The sequence below is a fragment of the Rutidosis leptorrhynchoides genome, chromosome 4, assembly GCF_046630445.1.
Source record: "Rutidosis leptorrhynchoides isolate AG116_Rl617_1_P2 chromosome 4, CSIRO_AGI_Rlap_v1, whole genome shotgun sequence".
Taxonomy (NCBI): Eukaryota; Viridiplantae; Streptophyta; class Magnoliopsida; order Asterales; family Asteraceae; genus Rutidosis; species Rutidosis leptorrhynchoides.
In genome coordinates, this window is record NC_092336.1 from 374,790,411 (window position 1) to 374,800,262 (window position 9,852).

A 9,852-nucleotide genomic window follows, 5' to 3' on the forward strand; every position below is an offset into this window, starting at 1 on the left:
AATAATGAATTATTAATCATATCATAAGTTTCTAATTATAATTATTAAATCATAAGTATTTAATAATTAAATAATAATTAAATAATAACTAAGCCTTATAATAATTAAATAATTAATTAATCCTTATTATAATTCTTATTATAATAATCTCATAATATAAGTTTAATACTTATCATAAGTATTTTTCATTAATAATAAAAGTATTATTAATCATAAGTTTAATTAAAATGTTAATTAAATCATAAGTAATAATTAAATGATATAATAAATATATATATCATAAGTCTTAAAATTTTAATAATTACTTTTTATTTCATAAGTAATTAAATGATAATGAAATTCATTATTTATATCATAAGTTTAATAATTAGTCATAAGTTTTAAATCAAAAGTTCATCGGGTCGTATCTTGAGCCCCGGGTGTCAGTTTTCGGCGAGCCTTACATATATCTCCGCCTAATCAAATCACCCAACACTTTGATACACTCAAGAACACACCAAGAACAGCCCACAAGTCGTGGTGATCAGCCATGACACCACTTGGAACTTTAATTCAATCAAAATCGTGTTTTAGCCATAACGGGTGATTCGTGGCTCGGATTTAGATGACCCGAACATGAAAGTTCGTCCCACCATTAATCCTAACACACTAAAACACCCTAAAGTCACCAAATATGGTCACAAAGTTGGACCAAACCTGGTTCATATCAATATCACATTTCAATCTTAACAAAATACCACTTTGATCATATCTAGGGCTCCGGGAATCGAAACGACATGAATCTTGAGTCTAAAATTAATGTCTTGATGAGAGGAACTCATCTAGATACTTTATTTTAACTTTGATAACAGTCACAATTCCAGAATTAAATAAAAAGCTGCTGTCCCAATTATATCAAACCGAAAACATATGTATTCGAGTAATTCTACGCATACAAACACCATTACAACAAGAAGTAATCATCATACTATTAATATATAATCAAAATACAGAAAAATAAAAAAAAATCAAAAGTTCTAGGGTTAGGGTTTATACCCTAATCAATAATCAACAAGTATAATCGCGTAGAGAACGGAATGAGGAACGCGTTGATGTATAACAATGGATGATCCAAGCTATGATTTTGATGAAGGATGATGATGTTGGTGGTGTGCTAGGCGACGGCCAAAGGAGAGGGAAGAGGGAGAGGAGAGCAAAAATAGAATAGGTTTGATAAAAAGTGGAATGGAAATAATAAACCAAAAATAAAAATCAAGGGAGTATTACTCCCTCCCTTGGTGGTTTCGGCCGAACCAAGCCATGGGGTGGGCCCCATTAGCCAAAATTTGCTAAATGTTGATTTCCTTGTGGCCCGAAAGCCCGAACGAACCCCGAAACGCGAAAACACGCTTACGCGATTAAAAATTCGGAGAGATAACAAATACGCGACGAAAAATAAATATAAATACTATATATAATTATATGGTCTTAAAATATCATATTTAAAATATATAGGACTTAAATATCCCAAAAACTCGACCGTTGGTTTGAAAACCGAAAAGATTCGCCGGATAGAAATCCGCGACACGTAGAAACGTATAACTCAAAATATGAATACAAATATTCACATAACACATAATAATTAATATATTATTATTAAAATAATAATATAGGTCATAGAAATGACGTAGCACAATTAATAGTTAACGGTCGTTAAATAATTAACGGTAAAAGATAACGGAAAAAGTATGGTCGTGACACACACCAGCAATCTACACACATTACATACTACAGAGTATTGTTTATTATTACTTTTAAGACGTCCAAAGAATGGCACACTGGTATACTAAGAAATCCAACAACTGCACCCCTAAGGGCAACATGTTAAAAGTCTGCACATGGACATCTTCATATCTCCTTGTATGAGTTGTTTATATTGTATTAGTTGATATGAGAAACTTATGCCACACCTCTAATATAGCAGCAAGATACTGAAACCAGGGGTGGTCGCATCTCACAATGAATACATTGAAACATTATTTATGTTATGTAACATTAATTAGTCAAATCCCAAAAGAAAAAAGAGCGCCAAAAAGTAAAAGAAAGTACCATAAGATGATAACCCTACAACACCTTTATGTTGAAAAGCACCATAATATGATAACTGCAAAACGATTGCATGTGGTGTCAAAAAATCCACACATGTAGCTTCTCGAATCGCCATGATCTGTATATACAAATAATAACCTTTTTGCCAATCTCCAACCACTTGAATATATATAAAGTTGATGAAACACAATCATTTTCACATCAGATATGCGATATTTATGGTTTTGGAAGGAAATTGAAGAAGCGAAACTTATTTTTACACAAGAAGCATGCCACTTTTCAAGAGATCCTGGGACATCCTTGAAGACGACTCCTTTAACTTTTTTTTCTTCTCGAAACCTATGCACCAGATGTGACCCACGGTTGCCCAATATTCAACAACTTTATAAAAACGTAACTTAGAAACATATGTTATTTAGTATCGGTTTTAATTTTCTTACTTGTAACTGCTTCAAAGAAGTAATTTACCTGTCGAAAAATTGTCCAAAAGTAGACATCAAGATTATATTGGTTACACAAATATGATTCAAAACGAAGTCGTTACAAAATACTCATAAGCATATATAACATAAATGTAACATGAAAAATCATGACTATACCTCGAACCATAATTGCCAAGGTTACGCAACCAAACAATGGTTGCTTGATGTTTCACTTTTGGCCTTAGAACATATGTCCTTCCAAATTCAGCAGTTTCTGAGCTGTCCCTACATGGAAGTCATTGAAAAGTATTATCAAACACTTGGTATGCAACAACCAACAATATAACTACAATTCAACTGTGTTTACCATAACCCATTGTCCACACCTGAGTAACTAATATTTATATTAGTATTTTTTTAGTTTTTTATGATATGATTCTTAATGAGTGCTTACAGTCAGCATACATTGGTTCTAAAAAATTAATTAAATGCTCACCTTACTACATATGTACCATGTGCACAACCTGAAGTAATGATCTTCTTAACAGCTTCCCGATTGTGTCGGTTTGATGTCAAATCAAATCTTTCAAGTAGGCAAAGATTTGTTGATCTACAACTATTAGTTGTAACTCAGTTAATTAAAATGGAAATACCAATACTAATGAAACAAAATAGTAAAATAAATTACACGAAAAAAGATGTTAATTAACAAAATAGTCTCATTAGCATTACAATTGTAGAAACTAACAGTGTAACATGACAAGTAATACAACCAAAAAGATATGTTTAAGATTGCATTTTACCTGGGATATGTGTGTACATATTGATCCGCAAGTGCTATAAATGCATAGCTTCTTTGAATATCAAAAAGAGTAAAATACACCTATAATATTGGAGACTGAATATACCTTATAGCTTAAGACGCAAACTAATCAGTAACGATATTTGAAGAGTGAAAAAAAGGTGATTCAAAGTAATTAGTTCAGCAACAATTAACATAGAAAGTACATACAACTTTATCATTATTTTGGGCCAAACCTGAATGAACTCGAAAATTGTGTCTCTCTCACCTCGTTGCGAAAGCAACAAATAGTAATATTGGTCTCTCAAACATTATCACACACAAACATAATGGATCATATTACCTTACAAATTTGTACTGACCTGAGTGGGTCTGCGGCTAAGCTTCATTCATCATATCATCGATGCAAATGTTCTAACGATAAGTTGTGATCAGATGCAACAGCTGAAGCACATGGCAAAATTTTTTTGACTACGTTTGAAAGAAAGAGCTTAAACTGTTGAACACATGATCCTATTAAACTGATGTTTGTGCAGTTGTAAATAACTGAAGCCAAATGATTGAGACTTTTTAGCTCTTGAACCAACTTTAACCAAATAAAAATAAAGATGTTATTAATTGTTGCACCTTACCACACATGTATTGGAATGAATATTGCCTAAAACAATTTCGCCACAACCATCAGCATCCTGTAACAACATATTACGATTTTTACAATCATAAGGATTAACATATTACGATTATCACAACGATAAAAATGAACGATTTACACAATCTATAATCTATAATAGAAGTTAACACATAGTCATTTATTTATTTATTTATTGAAGAATTATAACAATTGAAAAATTACAAAAATTCAATACTAAATACTTACACCGTGAATCGATAAGTGGATGAATGTTGAATTCGTTGCGGATTCGTTGCCTTAAAGCTTGTATCCATCATTGCTGTAAACAAATTAAAAGCTATACTTAGAAATTTGAAACCCTAAATCAAAAACTGATTCACAAGTGATATGCGATTGATATACGATTTACTTAGGATGATCGATAATACTCTGTAATGGAGAGCGTGAGCGTGTTTCAAAACCCTAAGCGAGATAATAAATGGATTATATCATCGGATCCAGGCGATGGTGCACTTCTTTGGAGGCCAATCGGATTCCGGTGTGGCTGAATTTTGAATGACACTCAAACCCTAACATTCACCCCAAATGTACAATCCATTTTTAATAACATGGAAGAATGATTTCTCTACGAAATTTGTACCATCATGTTCAGAATTTAGCGACGAATTTATTGGTGGTGGTGCTGTTAACTAAATCGGGTAACATATGCATCAATCTATCACAGAGTGTTTAGGGTTTTTTTTTTATATTTTGAAGAGAGAGAAAAATGGGTATACAGATAGATTAGAAAAGGGACGGATCAGTTTAAGGAATTAATAGAACACGCGTCATACTCACATAATTATTGAGTTTTTTAATTCAAAATTAGGAGAAAAAAGGATTTGATGAGGATGAATCTGATTGGCCAGGTGGATTTATGTTACCGGTTTAGTAAGATAGAAGAAGATATATCGTCGATGATTAATTTAAGAAAAAATTTTAAGGACAGAACTATTATAATATTAGGATTAGGATATAGATTCAAACAAAAGCATTCATTAAAATATTAAAATTACATTAATTAAATTAAACTTAACAGTACACTAATAATTTAAAAAACATTATAATATTTAAATTATTGAACTAATTAAAGTTTTTATTGTGAATATAGTTATTTTTTTTGTTGTTTTTCTTCAACATAACGAAAATCTCCGTTCCCATTTTCTCTTACTTTCTCAAGTTGTTTGTAGAAGACAATAAAAAAATTTTTAGAGGGTGAAAATATTTAAATGTCTTTAAGTTCGAATTTTAGGAGAAATCTCTTTCTTGCCATTGATTTTGGTGAACACATGGAATCGGGTTTTGTATAAAATAATGAAATTTTTTGAAGAAAGAATTATGGTTTGTAAATTTGGTAAAAATGAAAATAATAATAGTTGTGATGAAAGGGACGGATGAAGATGAATGTGATGAAAGAAAAGAAAAGGACTAAAATACCCTCATAGTGCACGTGTTCTAACTTAACAAATAAAAGTTAACTATCTCCAAGGTATCCGTGAAATATCATAATAGTTGGAGGTCAATGAGGTAAAAGTCACCATACAAAGTTGAACGACCAATGATGAAATTTTATATGTTTAGAATATAGTCATTTTCCCTTTCAGGATGTTGTACATATGAAAAGCCTAACTTTAAAGCGTGTATGTGTTCCCAAGTTTACTTCATATACGATAAAACTATCTTCACATTCTTTTCGAGTAGAATCATTAGTGACTTGTCTTATCTTGTCAGTTTATCTCTGATTATGATTAGTCTCTTAAGATACATCCTAGACTCATTTACCTGAATTTGCATCAATATGAGGTAAAATACAAATTCTCATCAAAACTCTTCCAAGTATGTTCTAGTATTGCAACCATCTCTGGATTTAAAAAAATTTAATTTCGTTTATTTTCGGTTTTAACCAAACCGATCCGAACCGAAAAATTAATCCAAAAGTCAAAACCGAACCGTTTAAACTGAATAAATCAAAAACCAAACCAATGAACACCACTCGTTGCTGAGTTTATCTGCTATCAAATCCATAACTGTTCGTCAACAATTTTGTGTGTGTTGAGCAGTGACTTGATATAGCTTCAAACTGTTTGTGGTAAACATAACACCATCCTTGGAAGGGAAAAAAAAGCAAGCTAGATTTTACTAGATAAAATATCACACGTTTTCGAAAATGATCAAATGAATAATCCTTCCAACTGCACCAATTTGAAACAAAATATATCCACAAAAAGTTGAACTTGCGGCATAGTTCTGATTAAGTAACCATTTCGAAATCTACAAATTGAAGTAGTAATACTTGACTAAGATACCGACTGTAGGGTTTCAGATGAACTGCTTCAAAAATTCGGTTGCCACTAACCTTCCTCTCGTGTTCATAGACAATTTCAGTTCACTAATCTCTTTATCAATATCCTGAAAACCAAGTTATTTTAAAATCATACAAGTTAACATTTTACTCCATCATCATTCCCCACCACATCAAGTAAACGCAAACAACAAGCATAAAAAATGTCATCCAAAGAACAACAATGGTAAAAACTTATTTCAATGAATTGCAAAAAATGGATCATTGAAATCTTACTTCCATGAATTGCACAATGAAGTCAATAAGCTTGTGTTTCTGCATCTCTTCGCAGTGGTAGTTAGTAATAAGAAAACTAATATCATAACCCTGGAGAACAAAAAATAAATAAAAAAAATAGAATTAGGGTCATTAAACATCACCACCTCAGCACGTAATATCCATGAATTATAAATTTAAATTTAAGATAAATGTTTAATATTTTACAATATGACATTGCTGACAATTTGTTTCTCGGTAAGAGAAGTCAAATAACACATGTTTATGTCAAAAGATAGGAATGTTAGATGTGCAGCTTGAGCATTGCTATTGTTTTAACACAGAGGTAGGAAAACAGGCTGTTCGGGCCAGTTAACTAACGTATCGAACGGGTCAATTTATTGCGTTGGTGTGGTCGGGTCAGGTCAGGTCGACCCAAAATGCTTAAAAATCTTAACCTATTATTACAAACATTTCCCAAGTCAAATAAGACTCCAACGTATATGTAATATCAATTATATCTAACTTTTTCAATAACATGATTTAGAAGGTTCTTATATACATTATAGTTTGGGAGACTATCAACATGTTTCCATTTTTCCTAATAGCTTTTTTAACTTGTTTGAGTTGCTAGAGAACAAACATAATCTGAATCGAATAATTCATAAGTAAATTTCTATATGCCTATATCTACTTTTGCCACTGCTTATGGATGCAGTCACATGAAAAAACAGTAACATAACACATATTTAATACTTAAGAAAAATGTGTTTATGTTCTCATTAGCTCATTATTACAAATATGGACACGATTAATTGGCGTATTTCAGGTCTAACTGAAAAAAGGACCAACTCCTCAAATAAAAGGTGTTAATGTTACATACCTGTACTGGCTTTCTCCTTAAGACTTGAAAAGCTTCTGCCCTCATTGACAAAAATCTAAGAAATTTTTTGGTTAGGATGTTTTCAAGCTCGTCAGCTTGTTTTACCTATGAACAAACCAGATATAAAGAATTCATCACATAAAATTTCATCGTAAAATACCTGAAAACAAATTTTGGCTTGCTGAAAAAAAAGAAACACTATAGGCTATAGCAAGTCGTAAAATTTATAATGATACTTAACTTTTTTGTTTTTTAGTAGTGCTTACAAATCTCAATCACAAGTAATCATATTTAAGTAGCTTGTGCGGTTGTGGATGTAACCACATAGTGACAAATGACAATCAAGATTAAAGCCATCACTGGGGATGCAAGCAAATAACTAAAGTAGTAAACCACATAATCAATGTTGTCAATTTCCGAATTCTGCAGCTACTGTGCTATATGGCTAATTGGGTACGGCTAACAATCAACAATTTTAAGTTCGGGATGTCCTACAAAGATTTCAGCATTATCACAACTTACGAATCTCTTTATTTAGAATTAACTCTTATTCCATTGTCATCATTAGTTAAAATTTATGATATTCATCTGTGTCAACAAGATTTGAATATGGTATCATTACTTAAGATTAACTTAGACATTGGTTTTTGAAAATTATGTGCTGGTAAATAATTGAATTAAAAATAATAATAATAATAAATCTGTTCAGAAAGTAGTAATATTTTTCTTGGAACTCAGAAGCTTGGAACTCTCATGACAATGTGAGCAAAATCTAACGTAATTACCTTGAGGCTTATCCGCAGTGAATTGATAGATGTTTCTATCAAGCATTTTTCAGCCTCATTTCGACAAATCACAACCTGAATTGAACGTATAAGCATTAACAGAATGACAAGAATAAGGATATAAATAATTAACCGATGAAACAGAAAACTAGTTATATTATCAAATCAAATGGAAAAAAGTAAAGCATCTATAAAATGCTTTTCCTCAAGTCCGAATAAGAATAACGTCAGCATAACATAACAGACACTGCTTAAAATCAGACTAACTTGATATAAAGTACCAAGTGTATGTTCTTACAGGATTGAGCAGTAGTTCTGGGCTGGTCCTGCAAATGTAAGAGAAGACATTAGAACGTTTTGACACGACAGCTTTTCTTTATCTCAATTTCAAGTCAAAGTCAATGCACAGCAGAGGTGATATAAATATGAGCATTGTATTGTAGATACAGATTTAAAAGAAGACGAATTCAAGTATCAGCTACATACTTCATCTCAACTTCGGGTTTGTTATGTCTTTCCACTTCTTGACAAGGGAAGTTCTGCACGAATAATATACAAAATTTAAGATAATGTACACATCCAAAACTGACATTAGCAGTCCTTAAACCAGGTGTTGGCATACAAATTCTTCTCCGATATTCATCGGAAAAGGATATCGAGATACAAGATAACGTCGTGTACCTGCAAACACATAGCAGCTTCTAGAGTGTTCCGTATGCAAGTAAGATATAACCTCACTGAGCTCGCCTGTAAACGCAGCTACTTAATTATTACAAATACAATAAAATAATCTACTAGATATCCAAAAACACATAAAAAGTTCAATAAATCGATTAAGCACAAGATATATGAATAATTTAAACAAGTACATAAAAATTCAAGTTTAACAAAGAACGTAATCATTCCTCACCTATATCACAACTTTAAACCTACGTTTCATGATCCTTAATTAAAAGTACATAAAACGACACAATGTATTTATATAAAATAAAATGGTTACATCATGAACAAATTAAATGATTTAGAAATAATATACAAATCATAAACATCATCAGGAGTATAATATAAAATCACTAAATCAAACAAACAGAATCAGTTTAGACGATATACGTATTTGCAGATTCGATTAATTAAAACTGAAATTGAAATTGAAATAAATATGAACCTAGGGCTTTGGAAGTAAATGTAGTATACGTACCATAAATGGATCGACTATGAAATGAAACTGATCGAATCGAATCGAATCGAATCGAATCGAATCGAATCGCGGGAGTAAAGTATTGTCGATTTTGATCGCACTTATCTGAAAATGACACCAAAAAATTTAAAGAACTGTATCATTAAAAAAAAAGGATTTTAACTGTATCATAAAAAAAAGGATTTTACTGAGTACATGTGATTTTAAAAAAACAATTTTTTTTTTTGACAAACAAGAAATTATAAATATAACTGTTTAGCAAAAAGTAATATAACATGATCGAGACGACGTGTTGTTTAATGTAAAACGACAAAATTTTGAGTAGCTATTAAGAGACGACGTGTTGTTTAATTTAAACGACAAAATTTTGAGTAGCTATTAGTATATAAGAGTAATTATATCGTAAAGAATTAAATGTATTACAAAAGGTACAAACTCGATCGCGTC

At 31.3% G+C, this 9,852-nt stretch overlaps 1 protein-coding gene and 1 long non-coding RNA gene across 12 annotated transcripts; both read right to left on the reverse strand.

The window, feature by feature from the left end:
* Window positions 1–1,660: 1,660 nt before the first annotated feature.
* On the reverse strand, window positions 1,661–4,704 carry LOC139843917 (uncharacterized). Of its 11 annotated transcripts, none has more exons than XR_011757747.1 (6): window positions 4,372–4,704; window positions 4,190–4,262; window positions 3,007–4,001; window positions 2,688–2,795; window positions 2,529–2,556; window positions 1,661–2,427 (listed from the first exon to the last, which is right to left on the reverse strand). It is a non-coding gene; the product is annotated as an uncharacterized lncRNA (long non-coding RNA). The 11 variants fall into 11 exon arrangements; XR_011757749.1 differs by having other exon boundaries at window positions 4,186–4,262; XR_011757743.1 differs by having other exon boundaries at window positions 4,353–4,704.
* Window positions 4,705–6,255: 1,551 nt separating this feature from the next.
* On the reverse strand, window positions 6,256–9,453 carry LOC139843918 (actin-related protein 2/3 complex subunit 4). Its single transcript, XM_071834102.1, has 8 exons — window positions 9,406–9,453; window positions 8,889–8,954; window positions 8,694–8,746; window positions 8,506–8,533; window positions 8,208–8,282; window positions 7,423–7,527; window positions 6,561–6,650; window positions 6,256–6,391 (listed from the first exon to the last, which is right to left on the reverse strand). Exons 1-8 carry the CDS (start codon window positions 9,406–9,408, stop codon window positions 6,302–6,304), a joined length of 510 nt encoding a protein of 169 aa, XP_071690203.1. The 5' UTR covers window positions 9,409–9,453; the 3' UTR covers window positions 6,256–6,301.
* Between the last annotated feature and the right edge of the window lie 399 nt (window positions 9,454–9,852).